Here is a 20,682-nt window from a genome sequence, read left to right as displayed (position 1 = left end):
CTACTACCGCCACACTCCACCCACCGAACGATCGCTAACAACCGCCTCCAGGAGAATCATTTCTATAGTATTCGACCTTCTCTTGGTTCCCTAAAAGAGCCACAGATCCCACCCTGGTTGATGAATGTATATCCTCGACACCCTAGAGTGAGTACCCTCTTGGTCCTCTCGCTCTGTCCGCAAGGATGGCGGTAACTGCCTAGTGCAGCTGCTGTATAGAGATGGTTTACTTGATGATCTCGACCCCAGCTGTGGTCTTGCCTTTGGGCGCGTGGCTGGGGTGGGTGTTGATGGACGTCTGACAGGCGTGTTTTCTTTTTTATTCTTTTCATTGCTTTCTGGGGCTTGTCTTCGGGAGTGAGGAAGATGGTCGAGACGCGATGATTGGTATCGCAGTCTCGGCGTCGTGATGTGATTGTGAATGTTTGTTGCCCTTGTCTCACTCTGAGATCTGCCATCTTACTCCGTGGCTTATTTCTATTTTTGTTCAAGGAAGATTGAATGTAGCCCAATACTCACCGCGATATACTAGCTGTAAAGCTCCTGTGGATATAGCGGTCCATCATCATGGCCACATCCCGTAACGTACTCTTGGAAGTGCTCTTCGTAGACCATAATATCTTTAGTCTCATGAATTGAGAAGACTTGGAGTCAAGCCTTGGATCATGTCAACAATCTGCCCATGGACGAGCATCTTTTGCATCGTCGCTGCTTGGTGGTCCGGTGTTTTCGCCTTGTCACTGCCTGGCATTGTTCACTGGCTATGCCTTGTTAACGAACACCTGATGCTCTTTGTTGGACCCGTTTGATCCCTTTCACCGTTGCAGGCGGTGACATTAAGTCATGATGTCTCTTTGTCTCTCGGTTTCTTGTTCAGAAATTATGTTCGAGCGTCATCCCATCACAACAAAGAGGACAGTATATATACCCGTTGCTACAACTTCAACTCTTGACTCTCCCAATCCCCAATCTCCATTTAACAACACCAAAAGCTACCACTACAACAACAACCACCATGTGTACCATCACAATTACACCCAGAACCTGCGGCAACTGTGAAGCCGAGGATCTCGCGCTTACCAGCAAGGAGGAATGCGAAGCCGTCAAGGAGCGCAAGGCCTGTACAGGAAAGAAGGAGATTGTGGTCAACGAGGCATGGCTGTGTCCAGCATGCCATGCCAATACAGCTCGTGGCACATGCTACACGGAACCATATGACTATCAACCAAAGATCCGACAAGAAGTCGCCAAGAAAGAGACTAGCTCATTCGCGGATAAGGTTAAGAAGGTGTTTGGCAAGAAGTAGGACAAATATGCTTCTATGCCAGCACCAAGTGCATTGTCAAGCCCCCAACTAACACAAAGCACTGAGTAAGGTTTCTGCACCATATAACGATGGAAGGCTGGGATCGTAGGAAGGCCTAGTCTCAGAAGGCTCAGGAAGACAATACAGCGGGTCATAGTACCTAATTTCTCCGTCGCAAGTGTAGTAAATAAATACATTGTTCGGCGGTAAATGCCAAGCCTCAACGAGGTCTCTAATGCACGGCATGAGCCTGTGAAGCAAAACCAGTGTGACTTCTGATGTGTTCGGTAGGCTATAAGATCAAGGAACTCACTTGAGGTGAAGCAGTGAAGTAATAGAGCGAGACAGTCGTGAACGTTGGTCCAAGTAAGGCGCATGATATAAACCCCATCTGTTAAGTCTGTCAACTGAACGTTAGTCCGTAAGAGCTCACTGCAGCTCTGCTTCACTGAGCGTTCGCATGGATGACTGAGCCATTACTCAGAGTGCCTATGCAGAAAGGGTTGCTGTTCAACATGAACACCGAGTTCTCCTTCGCTGTCATTGCCGTGTAAAGCCTGAATCATTACCTTATTTGACCAATTCACCATCAGTATATACACCTGTTCACATTGATCGCATTATAACCCGATCAGAATTATTATATGTAGTCCCGCAAGCCCTCCCACTCTCCAAGCAGCTCAACTCACTTCCAAACCTTTCATCCAATCAACCAAGCTTACGAGAATACCCTCCAACAGCTTCAATCATGTGCAAGGACCTGTATCGTCGCACCCTTTGCGGTGCCTGCGAGAAAGACCCCAACGGTCGAGAGAAACTCGCATACCAGGGCCTGGGAAGAGAGGAATGCGAAACGGCCAAGAGAAGGGGGAGGCAATGTCGACAGGAGATTAAAGAAGAGAGGGATAGTTCCTGTCAGGTTTGCGGGGAGCATACCATGTATGGACTGTATGAGGTTGGGCGATATTGGTAAGAAAGTGCACGGTTAAGCACTCCTAAAGTTGGAGGTTCACAGAACGCTTCAACCAGTAGTCGGCGGCTTAGTAGAACTGTTAAGAAGAGAGAAAGAGAATTCAATTATTTGCCCCAGAGTCTCTAGAACAATACTGACTAGAACTTCATCCGTGATTACGTAGATCATTACACAATTTGACCATATTCCATGGACTGTCCTAAGGCTAAACCAGTGTCTGTTCCATTCAATCACCACCACTCATGGCCTGTTTCACCATCGACTGCTGATTCCGTGATTCATACAGACTTTGGATCTTGACCCATGTCCGTAAGCCCGTGGCAATGGCATATGGCTTCGGATAGGAGAACAAGATAGGGAGGTTCAAGCAGCATTTGCAGTCTTCATCAAGGAGAAAGTCGTAGAGTTCGATGACAAGTTGGCGATCCTGATGGGCTAGGTTTGCAATGACCGTCCGGAGGTGCTATATCCATTAGGCGTAGCCTGTTCTTTTGTTCAACGGAGGGACATACCTCTGGAAAGACGAATTGCTCGTTCTTCATTCTGATCACAATGATTTCTAGTACTGTGTAGTCCAGAAGCTTCCATACTGACACGGCAGATGCCTCCGATGTGGTAGAGAGCAAAAAACGACCGCTTTGATCTATCTTTAGATACTCCTCGGCGAGCGTGGCGAGTTACTTTGGGCGTTGACTGTATGCAAGGTTAGTCACAATGTTTGGCAATCTAGAATAAACATAGTGGAACTGTCCATCCAGTGAGCGCGCCAACGACTGGGAATCTTTGCGATTCTCGTTGCTGTTGATTATATCGGCTAGACGATGTCGCTGATCGAGGAAAAGAATTTGTCACGACGGCGGCCGATCTCTAATAATGCATTAAATTTGGCTTTGGAGAAGGAAGTGGCGACTGCTCCATAGACTCTCAAAGATATACCGTAGTCGAGTCGAGGTTGCTTGAAGTTTGGGGAGGAAGCGAGTGTAGTCTTTGTAGTTAAGGGGAAGACCCGCCACCAATTAGATACCTCCTTTTGTATCACAGTCTCGCTTTGTTTCGATGAACTCCGAGGATGGCTCATCAGCGGCAGAAGTCGAGGCTCGTCAATACTGGCGGCGAAGGCAGCTGGGGAGACTTGCGCACGGTTTGGGCGATCTTTCACTAACGCTCGACGTGGTACGAAAGAGGAACTTCTGGTGATGTATTGGGACGGGGAGATGTTGAGTGCGTATTCTTCACAATTGGAGCGCGCACTCGCGTCGGAAGTGAACGGTGTTATAGAGGTTCATGTTGGGATTTACTGATAATGGAGAGGCACGCGAGCCACAGGAGCAATCTAAACATCATAACTCATCCCTAACCATTGAAATATACTTGATCTCAGTCTCATAATAGCCCATTACGATCAACCAGACTTCAATGTTGTTTAATTTAATCTTATCTCGACTTTTATGATATTATCATAAGCCTGAAAACCTGGCATCTTCTTCCTGTTTCCACTGATAACTTCTTACGCTACAGCTCAGACCATCCAATGCCCCAAGCTCGCCGTTTATGGTGAATAGGAACATCTCGCTACAGATGTTGAAGCTGAATCACTAATTACTATAGACCCCAAGGTAGCCTGTAAATAAAGCGACTATAGTATGAGCACATGCCTTTGGTCAGTCACTATGACCCCAGGGACCGTGTAAGTCTGCAAGATATTACACAGAAGCAAAATCACTCTAGTTCAAGATACTAGTCAGTTAAACTACAGAACATGATTAATCTTTCAGATTCTATATGCTGCTCATTATAAATTCTAAGCGTTGTTTTAGTACGTGTTCTCATCCCTAAAGTGAAGTCAAAGACTTTATTCCATGTTCACCCATGTCCTTTCACACTCATCAGAGCTTATCCTTTATTCATCTGGTGTTCAAACTGCAAAGTATCAATAAGTAGACTAGGTATTTTAATTAAGCCGTAGCTAACCCGGTACACAGACAATGCGCAGTCAATATGAGATGATCAAGTATTACCTAGCAACTCAATTTTAGATATACCAAAATATCATAGCAGTGACAGCCAAAAGATAGAGAGCAAAGGTTTCAGTACAATGGAGAATGCAATGAGGCTAGTTCAATTTGAACAAGTGACAAGTCAATTTCTGATTTATGTCTTTAAATACCGGATAGGGCCGCGCAAGAAGATAAATTCTCATCCACAGCAGTGTAAACCACCAACCTCCAACACTACACCTTCTCATCACCATTCTTCGAAATCTTCACCACACACACACCTCCAATATCTCTACATTCACGATGGCACAGTTTTCAGAAGAGATCAGGTATCTTTTAGAAGATATGTCACTGTCAGAAGATATGCTACAGACTTGTGAAGAGATGTCACCAGTTTCAGAAGACATACCGATTCTTGAAGACCTGCCACAGATTTTAGAGATGTCACAAATTTCAGAAGAGACCATGCATGAGCTCAAGAAGAAGCTCATGTAGAGTCAGCTGGATAGCCTCCGCATTTCCATGGAGAATCTTGCCCACAGTTTCGATCGCGTTCCTGCAGCTATCATCGCCAGGTCTTGTTTGGCTATCCTAAAAAGCATGATCAGCCTTTCGTACAGCAGTGTCATGCTATTCATTGACAAATATAATGAATCTAGGCTTCGGCGCAAATTTGAGGAGATTCAGAAATTTCAGGAATTGACTCGCTCCTTCTCAGATGATGAGAACGACGATCATCTTGAATTCATCCGCTCCTTCGCAGATGATGAGAAAGACGATCATCCTGACTTCAACCAAGACCGCAAGGGTAGTTTGCTGCTTTACGCAGCAAGCGTGATGCCCGTCTCATGGTATCTTCGTAATCATAATGACGCTTCGGGGTTATTTATCGAGCAGGCAACAACGATAAGAATGTGCTGTCTCGATGAGCTAAAGCAGCATTACGGGAATTCTTTCATGGATTCTTCCGATGATGATGATGGCCGTGCACTGTACCACAGGATGTTGCAAGAGATGGAAGCTTTGAGAATGAAACATCTTCGAGTGCCAGTCACCGACGACGTGGTTTCTGTGGCTCTGCGGACGTATAAAGACTGTCGGGACCTCGACCTTCCAGCTCCGGAAGGGCTGGCCATACATGCCTTGTCTCCCTTGGACACTGGGAAGGAGTGGTTGGTTCAAGAGGTTGAGATTTCATCAGAACCAGACTCATACCCCGATGGGACAACAATCGAGGCCATCACCCTGACGCGCGACCAGCTGCGAGCTCATTACAAGGGAGCTGGATTTAAGAAGGAGGTTCCCGCGACTCACCCTACACTTGATAACCTGGACCTCGATTTTGACAAGGAGATCTCCTGTGAATACGGCATTGTAGTTGCTTGGAGATTTGTTGGAAGTGAAGCTTGGATGGACCGCTATGGCCACCTTGTTTCGCAGGACCCCCTTCTCCGAGACAATCTGGGTTATCCTGGACAGGTCAATCGGGCTTACTCAAGCGAGTAGGTGGGAAGAAGGTTTCCCTTTGTTACTGTGGATGTCGGAATAAGGAGTACGTACAAGTGTATGGACTCGTTGGGGCTTGGGAGATGTGTTGGAATGTGCTGGTCATTCTCACAGCAATACTCAAGTGAGTAGATCTACATGGGAGTGACATAGCTAAGCAGGACTATCATACAGAGTTGCTCAAGTGAGCAACAAAAAAAAAAAGAAAGAAAGAAAGAAAAACGAGTGTTCAGTCCATAATGATCGTTCGTAGCAAGCTTACTCAAGTGAGTAGGGCTTACGGGGTGATCAGATGGGCGGAGTTATGTCGACGGGTACTCAAGTGAGTAGATAGATACAGAAGTTTCTGAATAGACTGAAAATTGGTGGTAAAACGTTGGTGCGCTATTGATATTGGCATGAATTGACTTATAGGTGAGCTATTACTAATTGTAAACCAGGTCGTGTAGCCGAGATCCAGGGATTCTGAATGAGGAGAGGGAGATAAGCTCCGCAAATCTCGATAACCCTCGGATCTAGTTGCACCAGGACGAGATCATGCAAAATAAATTCGCTAAGATAGGCTACAGAAATGCGATCGCGATTTGGTATCAATTGGACCTGCCTAGAGATCATGAGATTAGGTGGAAAAGACCCTGGCCAGAGTTAGGTATGGAACTACAGTTTACTTCAGGATGACATCCGCCTGACCCTGCGTGTGATTCCGCCCTGCACTCCAAAGGAAAGATCTTGGTAATCATGTGCAGTTTGTGCGGAGAATTGAAAGCATATCTGATGTTATTGAGGTCAGTGAAATGAGTTCGCGATAGCCTGGCGTCGCAAGCATTTTCAAGCACGCCCAGAGTTGCAGCAGATCTGGGGAGGGCATTGCTATAGGGGTCCAAGTCCACAATGATTAGGCGCTAATGGAGCCCGCAGCGGCTAGCTTCAAGAGGGGTTACAGTGGAGGTTGTACTGAGCATCCACTAAAACGCCCTACATAAAGTCAGGCGACAAAGTTTGGTTGCGTGCACCTCACCTCATGTTTTTGCACTCAATGGAACATCAACTCAATCAAAAGCATATTCATCAAGACATTTCTCTGTCCGTTCCTTGTTCCTTGGGCCTAGTTCTATCGAAATTGATAGCCAACTACAAATGGGTATTGTTCTCTTGAACCGATTACACCAAACTCCATTCCAGACGATGACCTGGAAAAAGCACTAACGGCGGACCAACTTGGTAATGCCAATTGCGCGGATGAAGTCACCTCGCTTCTGCTCAGCATTTCTAGCGCCGCGCAGACCGAGGGATCGCAGAAGGCCTCCAAGCTCGCGAGCTGTAATAAAGAAATCAGCATTAAAAGCAACGACCGGAAGATAAGCTTTCATGTACGTACCGTTGAGTCGCTGAACCTCACCATAGGTGCGGGGGAAATCGGGAATGGCGCCGCCAGTCACTGGACTGACCAGAGGGGTGAGGGCCGAACTAGACGCACAAGCAGTGGAATTGAGGGCTCTAGCATGGAGGTTGGTTGTTGTAGCGGTCCTAAGCATTTGTCAGTAAGTATGGGTAGCATGGTCAAGTTCATAGTAAGGTACTGACAGGTTGGCGAGACTGCGGTCAATACGGGCTAAGTGCTGGCCATGGTCGCGAGCCGTGGTCTCGAGAGTATTGAGACGGTCATTGATATTACGGATCACTTCACGGAGGAGACCTTCAACCGACACATCGATCTGAGGGCTCGCGGGCGGCGAGGAGAGACTGGACGACGAGTCGGCCTGTGGATTATATGGTTAGTCAGTGATTCAGACTGCATTATTGGGCGATTCACCTACCATCGCGCCGAGCTGGATTCGAGATCAAAATTGAGAGGTTGTGTGTTGCGTTGCTGTTGCTGCGAAGGAGGAAAACTGTGGCTCAGCAATGCTTTAAACTGGTCGGGTACGTAGCAAGGTAAGATATCCTCACCGCGATCCTAAGTTTTAAAAATTAATCTAAAGGCTTCTAAGTCTATAAAAAAATCACCTAAATATTTTTCCCATTTAGAATAGACCAGAGGCGCATAATGGTGGCATACTGTTGGCCCTGACGCTGATCGTACAGGTACTAAGAGACAAGAACGGAACTTCCTTTTCTCAATCTCTGAGTAGCAGGAGGCGCATATATGGCTTAAGAAAAGGATGTTTCCCTCTCCGGAAAGACGCAAACAGCGAGAGATAGCCATTGAGCATCCCCTCAGCGCCATTATTCACAGTCCCCGAACTTGACGTCGAAGTCGGAGAATCTTGCTGTGGCTGTATTCCGTTTGTTTCAGAGTTGCTTAAGTCTGCATGGATGGGATAATCTTGGGTAGGCGAGCAGACGGTGACTTGTTGTGCTGCACAAGTTGCTAGATCAGATAGTTTTTCAACCTGTTGTTGATCAGTTTGGGTATTCATCAGCGGGAATCTTAACTAGACTTACAAGTCCGATGCCATGTACCTCGAGACTAGTCATCTGGAACTGCAAACAGGTGTCTAGAGCCTCGCTGGCAATGGTAACGGCGTATTCATGACGGAATTCCTCATCGTCAGAAAGGGCTTCAACGTAGCCGTGGCTATTGGCTAAAGACCACAGCTTGATCCTGATCCAGTGCCTGGTAACAAGAATATCTGCATGTTGAGCATGAGTATCGATACCAGAAAGTCCAGAAAACTGTGGTGGAATCCGGTAGCGTCGTAAGAGAGTGAGTATCGTGCTTCTGGTGACGTGTGTCGGTGCCTCTTCTTCCCAACAGAAACCTTTCCAGCATTTTATTATATCGGGATCAATAAAGTCCACCTGCTCGAGCATGTTGCTGATGCACTCCATGGCAATTATGTTCTCGCTTTCGCCCCTGTCATGCGAAGATGCGATGGCGTTCTGTAGCTCTCGCAGCTTGTTCCGGCTTAGTAGTTTCGTGGCGGGAATGTAGTCCCTTTGGACCGAGTAGATCCTCTCGATGATCGTAAGGCTGATCAATGTCCGAAGTCTTCGCTGTTTCTCAGTGTCTCCAATTCTACCGTAAGATTCAGGCTTGTCGAGATTCATCACTTCGGCTAGCGCTGCGGCCTCCCGAAGCCGAAATCTGGCGGCATCGAAATTTCCCTTGCAGAACTGACACGCAAACAAGAATACACTTGTCATGATAGTTTCCAGAGTCGGGCTCTGGCCTAGATCAGATTGTGAGTGTAAGTTTACAGCTAGAGCCAAGTGTGCATCGGCTCTTGCTTCACGGTTCGGCCATGAGCGTTTCTCCTGGCTTTGGACGGGCTGTAGAAGGACTAGCGAGCAAATCGCCTGTACCAAAGAACCAAAAGACCGATCTTGAAGATGTCGTTGACGCGCAATGTTTTGATGGAGATACGAGCGAGTGAAGAAGGGCATGGATTGTTGTAGGCGCTCTAGGAACACGTCGATGAGCTGTGGGATGGTGCTGTCATCTAGCAGACGATCCAGCACTCCGTTTTGACTTGAGACATGCTGGAGTGGAGGTGAGAGGCAAAGGCTAGGACTCTGGGGTATATTCAATGGGAACGATGGCATAGAGGGAGGAAGGTCGACCAGTCCGAAAAGGTTGGTTGGGTAGAAGAAGCATTCTCCCATACCAAGGTCCCAGTATTCGGTCTCCAGTTGAACAGGAGAGACAGTAGTAAGTTGTGTAGAATTGTTCACACACTCCGAATCCAGCTGCTGTGCCTGTGTAGGGGTGCTCACGTCAACGGTTTGAACAGGCATCCAATCTCCCCTGTCCTCATACAAGACGTTCTGCCTCTCGGAAGATACCCTTGAGTTGACATCTGGATCATCGGACGCCGGCCGAATGTACCGGCGCTTCTTCCGAGGCCGCTCATATTGGCATTCTACGCGGTTCTCTTGACAGGGCGCACATGGAGTTCGCCGGTCACACTGTGGATTTGAGTCAGAATCGCGAGACTGAGGCAAACACGGAGCAGTCAACCTACCTTGATCTTCCGATGAAAACAGTGATCACATGATCTAGTCTGAACAGCGCAGCCCAAAGATGAATCAAAGACCACTTGGTTCATGTCGAGCTGGGATCTCCTTTTCCCGACAAGAGAGGGACGGTCCATCTGCAGCAAGAGGCTTTTATGACGGATAAGGAATAAAACCGACGCACAATTCCCCTGGTCCGAGTTAAGGGCACGGGGGAGACTGCGGGGAACCTTGTCTAGACTCTCGGTCCGACAAAGGCCTGGGCAATCTCTCAAACCGTCCAAATGTCTCCCCACGAAGCAGAACTCGGGCTAGTGTCACCTGGCGCTGAAATCTGCTGCTCGATGTGACATGACGATTTAAGCCCAATTGGGAATATTCCCGCTGCAAACGAGAACAGTCAGAAACAGGAGTTACAATTGCCGATTTGCAGGGCCGTGATATTCAACATGGCATGTTTGCAAGGATGAAATGAAGAAGCCGAATGCCGTCGTCAATGTCCGTCATGTGATTAATTTAGTCTGTTGATGGTCGTTCCGCATCTTTACGGTCTCTCAAAGGCTACTCCTGCTGATTACCCACGGTGAAATTGTCAAAGCATTCACTGAACCATAGCGATTATGGCAACCCTCGATTCACCCGTCCTTATCCAGCTTTCACCCAAACGCCACATCTACGAGGCTGTTGTCTATGAGGCTCCGTACAGCGCACCTTCCACGACATCCCATAACGATGTACTTCACGGCCAAGAAACCCCCCTTGCCATCGTCAAAGCATCAGAAACCCATAACGAAGATGCCCATCGTCGCTGGAGACCGCGTTATCACCTCATGCCGCCAACCGGCTGGCTGAACGACCCTTGTGCACCAGGCTATGACGCCGTCCATGATGTTTATCATGTCGGATTCCAGTGGAATCCCAAGAAGCCAGAATGGGGCGATATTTCATGGGGAAGTGCACTTTCAAAAGACCTGGTGACCTGGGAGGTCAGTGACAGTCCATCTATTCGACCGTCGAAGAAGCATGATGGAGAAGAAGGGGTTTTCACAGGATGTTGGAGTCCAGTAACCTCAATACCCGGCCGAAGCACTGCATTCTATACTTCAGCGCGGAGGCTTCCGATACACCATACACTTCCCTACAACTGGGGTTCTGAGGCAATTTGTATCGCCACGTCCAACGACGCCGGTCGCACATGGCTGAGGGGCAATGCACCGACTGTTCTGGATGGCCCTCCTCGCCACCTCGATGTTACAGGCTGGCGGGATCCATACGTTGCTAAGTGGCCTTCACTCAGTCGGCTCCTAGGAGACAGGCCAGAGGAGGCGCTATTTGGCATTGTTTCTGGTGGTGTTCGAGGCATCGACCCTGCAATATTTCTCTACTCTCTCGAACAGGACGATTTAACAGCCTGGAACTTCCTCTCTGTGCTGACTATAGCACCAACCCCTCAAGGAAACCATCATTCCCAATGGGAGCCCGACTATGGTGCAAACTGGGAAGTGGTCAACTTTCTTTCACTCCCCGACCCTGATGACCCAGCGATAAGCCATGAGGTACTTATGATTGGAGTCGAGGGGCGTAAGCAAGTCGACGTCAAGCCTTCTGGACGGCATCGCCATTCAGAGTTCAGAAGGGATCATTGCCAGATGTGGGTTTCGGGCCCTTTAGTGCAGACTTCAGAAAGGATACAGATGCAATTCCGTTCTGGCGGTGCCCTGGACTATGGAGCAATTTATGCTGTCAACTCCTTCCACGATCCGAGATCCAATCAGCAAGTTGCGTTTGGCTGGATTATTGAGGAAGATCTCTCTGCAGAACTGAAGGGGGCACAAGGATGGGCAGGACTGTTGTCGGTCCCCAGAGTCATTCGGTTGAGCAGGATTCGTCATGTTGTCCATGCGTTGAAGTCAGATCTGACAGCTATCAAGTCATTTGACGTGGTGCTAGAGGACAAGACGCAGCAGGAGTCACTGTTCCCGAAAGACTCTCCTCAGACCTACACGATTACGACAGTGTGTGCTTTGCCAGACCCTAGACTCAACAAACTTCGTCAAAGCAAGCGGTCCATGGGTCCAATCAGCTCTCGCACCTTGCCCAAAGGTCGGGGAAGCTTGGAATTTCCCCTGGGGTGCTCCTGCTGGGAGCTCGATGTATCTTTCGATATTGGAAATGACGTGGAGAGTATCGGCTTCATAATAAGCCACACGAAAGGTAAGACTACAAGATAGAGTGGCAAAATGCTTCTAGAGGTTGCTAACATTTCCTCTAAAGATTCAGAACTACGTACGGTAGTCTCGTTTAGCCCTGATTTAGAGAAGCTTACAATCACACGAGCTCAATCCACCAGCATGACAGACATATGCGTGGCAGATGAAGAGGCACCACATACCCTCTTTACGACCTTATCTCCCGAAACTGCTGCAGGAGCTGAGCCATCACTGTCTGAGGAACCCTTAAGACTCAATGCATTCTTTGATGTGAGTTGTCTAGAGCTTTTTGCCAATGATAGGACGGCAATTACTACAAGAGTCTACCCGGAAAGCATGACCTGCTATAGCATTCAGCCATTTGTGGTAAGGAAGAGTGAAAGCCCGTGGTCGGGTCGGCTGCTTGAGTGTACGGCGTGGGAGCTAAAGCCGTCGTGTTATGAGATCTAGATAATTATAAATGTAGGCATCAGGGGATATGTAGATGGAGTGATATCTAAGACTGTTTTAGAATCGATGTGAGAGTTCTTTATCTTTTCTTGTATATCATAGCCAAACACCAGCCAATAATACGTTGGAAAGAACCTGAACTCAAGACTATGGGAAAAATATATAGCCCAAGATCTGCTAAGTCTATCATCGCTTTGCCCACATATTTCATCCTGTGAGCTCTTCTACCTCTCACGTGATGCCATAGAGTCTAATGGAGCTTAACCTTGCTGCACTCAACGCACAATGTCGAGTAAGCAAGTCTGTAGCGTTGGCTAGGGAAGACATGTAGTAGATGGCTAGGGTTCAGTAGCAAGTATGATATCAGAGGGCATAATGTCGTACCTGACGAAATAGAGATACAGAGTGACTGTGCAATTAAATACTACTATTTGAACGCGTTTGGACCCCACTGAATCTTGCCATACCGCTGTCCTGAGCACATACGCCCAACCAACTCCCCAATGTCGCTGCCAACCTGACTGTGACTCTATTCCATCACTTTAAGCTTTGGCTTCGTGGTGGTCAATCTCGGCGACAATCTTCTCCTCATTCATGTAGCTCTCCATAGACAAATTGCACTGATAGTCTGATCTATGATTAGTAATGTACTGATTAACGGGGCGTCCTTCTTACCCTTAAACTTGCGAGCAGGAACACGAGCCTCAAACATGGCATCCAGTTCGGCAGGGGTTCTTCCCTTGGTCTCGGGAAGGTACAGGTACGTGATGATGATGCATCCGGCCATCCAACCAGCAAAGACGAGGTAAGTTTTCGGACCAAGATTACCTCTGCAGTGAAAATTATGTTAGCATAAGGGTAGCTTGAAGACAAAGAGTCATACTTACGCATCGGCCTGCGAGATGTATGGCAGCACGTAGATCACAACAGTGGAAAACGCAGCCAGAGTCAAGAATGAGAAAGAGCTGGTCTTGTTGCGTAGACGGGCAGTCGGGATTTCAGCAGAGACGACGTAAGTCAGAGGTCCGAATCCAGCTGCGAAGAAGAACGAGAAGAGCATGCACATGCTAGCAATAGCCTTGGCGATACTGGGGTTTCCTGTATAGTCCATAAAGCCAAGGACACCGACGACGAGATCGATACAGAAGACCATGATGAAGGTGCTGAGGGCAAGGGTTCGACGTCCGACTCTGTCGACAAGGTAGATTCCAGTGATAGCACCGGCGAAAGCGAGGATGGCACCGACCATGGTGAGAAGGAAAGGAGACACGTTGCCGCTGACCGTGGCGAGGAAGATGGTGGCGTAGTTGGTGGCGAAAGCAATGCCTGAGAGTTGCTGCATGTTTCCGATGGACATGGCCAAGAGAGATCGACGGAGATTAGTTCCACGGAAGATATCCATCCACGGAACCTTAGTCTCATCCTCACGAATAGACGCCTGGGCCTTGAGAGCCTCGAACTCGGCCAGAATCTCAGTCTCTGGGTAGCCACTGCGGACGCTTCGGAGAGACTTGAGGGCATCGCTGTCACGAGACTTGGTAAGGTACCACGTTGGTGAATCATCGACAAAGAAGAGCCCAACGAAGAGGATGAGAGGGAAGAGGATGCCGAGGCCAAGGGGGAGACGGAATGACATGGCGGACATTTCTGTGCTCATTGCCCAGTTTACACCGCTCGCGACGATGGCTGCTGTGTTGATGAGAACGATAGACATACCGACGATGGCGCCACGGACGTTTTCGGGCGCAATCTCGGCCATGTAGGTTGAGCCAAGCACAATGAAGAGCCAGATAGCAACATCTGAGAGAAAAGGTCAGTCACATGGACAAGCTGGAGGTGGTTGATCAAGACTTACTCGCAATCCAACGACCGACGACTATCTCAGCCAGCCCAAACGCAGCAGTCTGGATGGCGCTTCCAACAGCACTAAAGATACAGCCTACAAGGATCATCTTCTTGCGGCCGTATTTATCAGCAAACTGGGCTGCGAGGGGCAGTCCGAGGACACAGCCAGTGACGGGAAGAGCTGTTATGATGGAGATGTCGGTCGAGGTCAAGTACGGGGTGCCATTGGGAAGGTGAGTATGAGACATTTGGTTGACGAAAGGGACCATGGCTAGGATACCGCCGTTGATGGAACCGTCATAGCCAAAGGTGAAGAAGGCCATTGCCATGAGGAAGGCTGAGGGGTAATGTTAGTTCGGTGTCCCTTGGGATAGTGATGAAGGGAAAAACTCACTGGAGTAGACCAATTTTGGACTCCGAAAGAAGTTTGCCAACGAGTTGGTTCGCGGCGACGCATGATGGACGTCGGCAGTCATGGCGAAGATGGAGGTGAGTACCGATTAGAAGAGTTGAGGGGAGGAAACAAGATGGAAAAGTATAAAGTGACCAAGCTTGGATCAATTGGTCTCTAGAGATGAGAGTTTTGAGGTCTGAGAATGCCAATTGCAAGATAATGGGTTCCAACCGACGGGCTCAACGAGAAGTTATATACAAACCCCAGCACCAAACCTCAAGCCCGGTACGAAAACATGGAGGGTACTGCAGCTTGGAGAAAGTGGAGAGAGTTTTCTGGGGCCGAAAATCTGGGGAATGGGGAGACAAACGATATGACAGAGACTTCTTCGTGCCCTACAGATTCCCCTACGCTAAATCTGCTCTATCACTCTTTGGGCCAAAACCCGCGAGGCCGGGTCATGTGAGGGGGAGGAGAAAGGGTTGCCGCGATGCGCAGCCGAGGGAGACGGGGATATTCCCGAAATGGCCAAGTACGGCGCCGCTAAGTTTGGTTGCAACCTGTATAAGACGAAACTTGACCGCCGAGTTTAAGCGGCTAATTCACTCTTGGCAAGCTTGAAAAGGGTATTTCAGCTGCAAAATCGTATATTTATTACTGCCTGCAATTGACTGTCTGTGTTTGTTTGAAGCAACCAAATATGACAGTCTCAGACTATACCCTCAATCACCCAGAGCTGGGCAGCATCGTCGGCTTAGCCAGAGACGATGATGTCGTTCAGGTTCGCGGTATTCCATTCGCGTCAGTTCCTGGCCGCTTTCGCCAGAGCATCTTGAGAGACGGGCCATTACCTTCGCAACCATTCAATGCTCGCCAACCAGGGTAAGTGCAGAACCAAGACTCTATACACGAATCGACTTACTAATTTCTCCCAGTCCTGAATGTCCCCAATTGGTCCTACCCTTTCCTTCATACTGGACGGCACCACCTCCCAGTGGCTATCCCACCCTAGAAAAGCCCATCCATGATGAGTTCAACTGCCTGAACCTATCCATCACCGCACCACGCAAGATTCTTGAATCAGGCCAGAACGTTCCTGTACTGGTCTTTATCCATGGCGGTGCTTTCATGGGCGGCAGTCAGTCAATCCAACTATCTGGACGCGAAATTTACGATGCTACCGATCTAGTGAGGGCAAGTCTCGCTCGGGAGCAGCCAGTCGTGGTGGTCACTATCAACTACCGCGTGGGACTTCTTGGATTCCTGACTTCGGATAAGCTGGCTGAGAGAAGTCGCGCTCATGGCGAGGCTGTTGGCAACTATGGTCTTCATGACCAACGCCAGGCGCTTGAATGGATCTCTCGTTTCATCGCTGGGTTCGGAGGTGCTTCTGATTGCATCACTATTCATGGAACTAGCGCAGGCGGTGCTTCGTGTCATTACCAGGTCAATTTCCCCAATCGCAAGTTCCAGAGCGCCATTCTATCCAGTGGAACGTCTGTCGGTATCGCATCTCGGCCTATGCCATGGCATCAGGAGCGCTTCGACTACGTGCTATCTCAACTACCAGGCCTACAAGCGGATGATTCTCTACTTGATTCATTGGTAAATCTTCCTCTGGACGAGCTCTTACCAGCATCGCCGCCATCACTCTACAGCCCACTCGTCGATGGTGAATGGGTTCCTGAGGCTGGTCTCAAACCGACACTCGAAAAGTTGGGCAAGGCTGACGAACCCCTACCGAACTTGATGATTGGCGCAACCGAGTATGAGCGAGATCTAACATTGATGCTATTGTCTGATCTGTCAAAGCCTCTCCCGCATCCGCCTCTGCCAGAGGCACAGATACTCCCTATCGCGCGGGAGGTGCTCGCAGGTAGCGCCATGACGCCTCAGTTGAACTCTGACGACAGTCCCTTCTGTGTTTCTGAAGTTGCCCAAGCGTATAACCTGACTCGAGAAAAGTCTTGCTTGGATTCTTTCGAGGACCTAGCAGGCCTGATGGCGGATGTGGCATTCCGTACTCCGCCAATTTACTCAGCAGCGGTCATCAAGAAGCATCAGATTGCGCACGGCCATTCGTCACACGTGCTTCTTTACGAGATTCAAGCCACGAACCCGTACAAGAATTGGTCACCTGGTTATAAGAGAGCCAACCATGGTATCAATGACATCTTCCTCTTCAACCCAGCGGAAGACCAGGTCCCGGCTGAACACCTCGAGAACTGGGTGTCTACCGTGGGCCAGATCCGCGCTGCGTGGCTTGATTTTTGTTATGGAAAAATGCCTTGGGCTCCGTTTGAGTGGTCAGAGAATATTGACTCGCTAGGGGGTATCTATGTGTTCCCAGATGGTGGGGAGGGCAGATTGTGCAAGACGTTGGATGAAGTTGATGGTACAGCTACAGCTACGCGATGGCGTGCACTTTTGAAGACTTCTCTTGAATGTATTTAGCTAACTTTGTTTTTCCATGTGATGTTGCTCTTCATATATTCTTGCTTCACTTAGAAATCTCCTTATTCATCGGCGCTTGACAAGAGTTCATCAATGGCTGGTTTCTCCAGGAGTGCTAAGATATCCAGGCTCTACATGAATATTTAATCTGGCCTTACATGCCCAAAGTCGGCGATCTGGCCGCTTTGGAATTTGCACCATAGATAGTGATATTGCTGAGAGTTTGTATAAACTAGTTGTAGATAATAAAAAGGGACAAAGCAGGGGTTGATCTTTTGGTCAATCAAGACTGTAAAGCATGTACTGTCTGTAGATAACTATATATGTTAAGCGCCTTGGGACAAATGCCTCTTATTTCTGCCAAGTGTACGATAAGCACAGGCCTCCAGGCGGCACTAATTGTCTCTATTGGATCCCTTCTAGATCGAATATGTGAGAAATCGTGTTAATTCGTTTGTCCAACTGCGTACAGGGTCATCAAGAGCCAACCCAAGGCCATGCGGACCATCCGATAAGATCAAAACCTGAGCCTTTCTCTTATGAGCTGCCATGGCTTCAGCAAACACCAGAGTGTTTTGCACTGGAACAGCTTGATCGTCAAAGGTATGGAACAAAAACGTCGGGGGCGTTGTATCAGAGACCAAGTTCTGCGCTGATAAAGCGTGTAATTCTTCGGCCGTCGCGTTAGGTCCGACAAGATTGTCCCGAGAACCAGCATGGGTATAGTTGCCTTCCAAGGTAATCACAGGATACGCGAGGATGCCGAAGTCCAGACCGGCTTTGGGGTTGGTGAGCGTTGTAGATGCAAGGTGACCGCCTGCTGAGAAGCCCCAAATTCCAAGCTTCTCTAGGTTGGGATTTTCATGGCGTATTTTCTTTAGAGCAGCGAAGACCTCCTTCTCAGGCTTGGGATAAATGGGTGCAGTTGCATTGAGTGTCGTGGTATAATCGAGAACCCAGGCATCAATACCAAGTTTATTCAGGTATGCAGCTGGATTGTAACCTTCTTTGACAATAGAGACATGGCTGTAGCCACCACCTGGGCAAATTAGTACACCAGTGCCCGTGGAATTGGCCGCCAGAAAGGCTGTAAGCTTGGCGATATCGAGTCTATGGAGTCGGTGAGCTTCAAGGACATGAGGCTATTATGGCAGAATGGACAAGGTGCTCAACTGACCTCATGGTGTCTCCGTCAGGGTCAAAAGGGACTGAATTATCAAGCTCAAGAGACTGACTGGACGTCATCTTCAATACCAAACCACGTCAAGATATATGTCCTATTATCTGCAGATCACTTTGGGGGCGGGACGTTGTTGGGGTTTCGTTCTGAATTACCCCGCGATGTCGAAAGTAAACTTACCTAGAACCCTTGTAGCAAACTTCACTTCTATTCGCCCGGCTATCCAATTAAAGCATGCATCGTTATATAACAGCTTAAGTCCCATGAATGAAGGATAATAACCACTGGGTCATTGGCGGAAAATTGTGGGGTAGAGACCCTCTCTATCAATCAAGATCATAAGCTCATGGCTGGCCTTTTCTCAGTAGGATCTTCAACACGCGATTTGATAACCGAGCTGTTATTTAATACTGCAGCCCAAGTTTCTAGCACTCAAAGCATTGAAGTTTGGAGACCACGTATTGGAAATCAGATGCTTTTTCGCAATCGGCAGGGCTTTCCCACTTAGCTGTTTACTTCCATACAATCCGTTCGCAGTGCCAGGAGTCCCTACCTGAGCCTCTCTTCCATCCAGAGGGTGTTATCAACTTTGGTCACAATGGGACATCTGTTCAGGAGACGTGGTAACCAGAAATGTTTACAACGTAGATCGAAAGAGAATTATCATGTAACTAACTATATACAGGCCAGTATGCGCCTCTGCAAACTGAAACGTATATAGACAATAAATAAAAGACCCACGATTGACATCGCACCAGCATAATAAGCAGCGGGCCTGAATACCGAAAGACTGCTACCACCACTGTCTGCAAGCGAGTAGATTCCCGAAGCAATAGGTGTACCCTAAGATTATGGTCAGTAAGAAGTATGCGTCGAAAGTATATGTGTGACATACAAAGAAGAATCCACAGAACCAAGTAGTCCAAACAATAGGCAGGATACCAAGAGTATTCTCTGGCCCCATTGTAGCGCCGAGCATGGGAGGAACGAGACTAAAGAACGCTCCACAGCCAATGCCGTTGAACACGAGGAAGACGGAGAAGATTCCGACCGAGGACGCCAATGGCCATACGACGAGTGAGCTGAGACCAATAAAGAGGAGACAGACAATCAAGCTGTTCAGAGGGCCTAGCAAGTGGTCTGCAGTATAGCCCCCCAGGACCCGGCCAACGGTGGAAGCCAAGTTCCAAGCCGCCAGGATGATAATGGCAATCTGATTAGAGTAGCCCATAGATCGGGTGAAGATGGGAATGAAGTATGGTGGGATAAACAAGGGGAAGCATGATAAAGCTGTGCCGGCGATGATAAGGAGAAATCGAGGTTCTCGGAAGCGATGCCTAATCGCGGTCAACATGTTATTAGGATGAAAAGGTAACAGGTTACTGACCACTGAAGCTTCAAGCCAGCACTCATGGATCCCTCGGGCTGTTGAATGAAGTACGAAGCTGGGATACAGACTCCCCAGAGCATGAAAGCAAGAATGCGGAATGTCCACGCGACATCGACTTGGTTCACGAGAAGGTTCGTCGCGATACTCATGACAGCTGCACCAAGGCTACCTCCGCCAAATACGATACCCATAGCCAAGCCACGGTGTCTCTTGAACCACCTAAGCGGAGCAGTCGAGCATGCCTGGCAATTAGTAAAGCCCCATATACTCTTTCAGGTCAAACTTACAAAGATAGATAGTCCTCCTCCAATCCCAAAGATCACACCGTGGAAGACAAAAAGAGCCCCAACATGTTTTGTCGTCCAACTTGCAAGGAATTCACCTAGACCCATCAAGACACCACCAGCTAGAGCAGTCTTCTGATACCCCAGCTTCCGAACAGCGATGCCAGAGAGGATACTAAGCGATATCATGAATGATGTTGCGAGTGATCCGACGAACGTCAACGTTGTGAGATTTGTTCCGGTTACTTCGACGAGTCTGACTTGCATGATGCCCCAGGAGTAAATGACTCCGAGGTAAACGAAGAGAGAACACGCTGCGGCTGCTACAGCGATCCATCCCTTGGGATTATCGAACTCGACCGCTGGTGGTGGAGTGGGAGATTCGCATTCGGGTTGTGAAATGTCCGTGTCATTGCCTTTTTCATTGTCCGACGAGTTCGATGAGGAAGGCCAGTCGGACCCTGTGTTGTCTTTCTGCTCAGACATGTTTGATCTCAATACACAAACAGCAGGTAAAGAAACAATGATCTGTGCGTGTTTGTAAAGTTGTTATTCGAGAAAGTTCTCTAGTTAAATATCTGAACCGGCATCTGACCTCGGTTCTCACACGAGCGAAACCGATGACGAGAACCGACGCTCTCGACCTGTCAACCCATCTCAGTGGGTCGCAGCGTATGATACTGTTTGTCATGGGAATTCCATGAGACAGCGACGGGCCGGAATCAGTCGGCTCGTC

At 48.5% G+C, this 20,682-nt stretch overlaps 8 protein-coding genes across 8 annotated transcripts; 4 read left to right on the top strand and 4 right to left on the bottom strand.

Annotated features, from left to right (window-relative positions):
* Window positions 1-1,015: 1,015 nt before the first annotated feature.
* On the top strand, window positions 1,016-1,306 carry FTJAE_7970 (uncharacterized protein; the record flags this gene model as incomplete). The annotated part of the gene is made up of 1 exon (XM_037354737.1): window positions 1,016-1,306. One exon carries the CDS (start codon window positions 1,016-1,018, stop codon window positions 1,304-1,306), a length of 291 nt encoding a protein of 96 aa, XP_037204910.1.
* Window positions 1,307-2,505: 1,199 nt separating this feature from the next.
* Window positions 2,506-2,821, bottom strand: FTJAE_7969 (uncharacterized protein; the record flags this gene model as incomplete). The annotated part of the gene is made up of 2 exons (XM_037354735.1): window positions 2,506-2,742; window positions 2,792-2,821. The coding sequence occupies 2 exons, from the start codon at window positions 2,819-2,821 to the stop codon at window positions 2,506-2,508; spliced, it is 267 nt and encodes an 88-aa protein (XP_037204909.1).
* Window positions 2,822-4,579: 1,758 nt separating this feature from the next.
* FTJAE_7968 (uncharacterized protein) lies at window positions 4,580-5,782 on the top strand (the record flags this gene model as incomplete). The annotated part of the gene is made up of 2 exons (XM_037354734.1): window positions 4,580-4,767; window positions 4,819-5,782. 2 exons carry the CDS (start codon window positions 4,580-4,582, stop codon window positions 5,780-5,782), a joined length of 1,152 nt encoding a protein of 383 aa, XP_037204908.1.
* Window positions 5,783-6,984: 1,202 nt separating this feature from the next.
* On the bottom strand, window positions 6,985-9,831 carry FTJAE_7967 (transcription activator amyR; the record flags this gene model as incomplete). The annotated part of the gene is made up of 4 exons (XM_037354733.1): window positions 6,985-7,309; window positions 7,367-7,542; window positions 8,228-9,691; window positions 9,748-9,831. The coding sequence occupies 4 exons, from the start codon at window positions 9,829-9,831 to the stop codon at window positions 6,985-6,987; spliced, it is 2,049 nt and encodes a 682-aa protein (XP_037204907.1).
* A 528-nt stretch (window positions 9,832-10,359) lies between these two features.
* FTJAE_7966 (glycosyl hydrolases family 32 superfamily) lies at window positions 10,360-12,329 on the top strand (the record flags this gene model as incomplete). The annotated part of the gene is made up of 3 exons (XM_037354732.1): window positions 10,360-11,953; window positions 12,035-12,219; window positions 12,300-12,329. The coding sequence occupies 3 exons, from the start codon at window positions 10,360-10,362 to the stop codon at window positions 12,327-12,329; spliced, it is 1,809 nt and encodes a 602-aa protein (XP_037204906.1).
* Window positions 12,330-12,941: 612 nt separating this feature from the next.
* FTJAE_7965 (high-affinity glucose transporter RGT2) lies at window positions 12,942-14,720 on the bottom strand (the record flags this gene model as incomplete). The annotated part of the gene is made up of 5 exons (XM_037354731.1): window positions 12,942-13,027; window positions 13,075-13,229; window positions 13,287-14,199; window positions 14,255-14,581; window positions 14,639-14,720. The coding sequence occupies 5 exons, from the start codon at window positions 14,718-14,720 to the stop codon at window positions 12,942-12,944; spliced, it is 1,563 nt and encodes a 520-aa protein (XP_037204905.1).
* A 618-nt stretch (window positions 14,721-15,338) lies between these two features.
* Window positions 15,339-17,092, top strand: FTJAE_7964 (triacylglycerol lipase V precursor; the record flags this gene model as incomplete). Its single annotated transcript, XM_037354730.1, has 2 exons — window positions 15,339-15,520; window positions 15,574-17,092. The coding sequence occupies 2 exons, from the start codon at window positions 15,339-15,341 to the stop codon at window positions 17,090-17,092; spliced, it is 1,701 nt and encodes a 566-aa protein (XP_037204904.1).
* Window positions 17,093-17,511: 419 nt separating this feature from the next.
* FTJAE_7963 (MCH2 (monocarboxylate permease)) lies at window positions 17,512-20,432 on the bottom strand (the record flags this gene model as incomplete). Its single annotated transcript, XM_037354729.1, has 7 exons — window positions 17,512-18,202; window positions 18,270-18,326; window positions 18,453-18,491; window positions 19,021-19,115; window positions 19,168-19,609; window positions 19,660-19,904; window positions 19,950-20,432. 7 exons carry the CDS (start codon window positions 20,430-20,432, stop codon window positions 17,512-17,514), a joined length of 2,052 nt encoding a protein of 683 aa, XP_037204903.1.
* Window positions 20,433-20,682: the final 250 nt, after the last annotated feature.

The sequence above is a fragment of the Fusarium tjaetaba genome (assembly GCF_013396195.1).
Source record: "Fusarium tjaetaba strain NRRL 66243 chromosome Unknown NRRL66243_c0000165, whole genome shotgun sequence".
Lineage (NCBI taxonomy): Eukaryota > Fungi > Ascomycota > Sordariomycetes > Hypocreales > Nectriaceae > Fusarium > Fusarium tjaetaba.
Note: the sequence above shows the minus strand (reverse complement) of the source record. Positions and strands in the feature narration are given on the sequence as shown.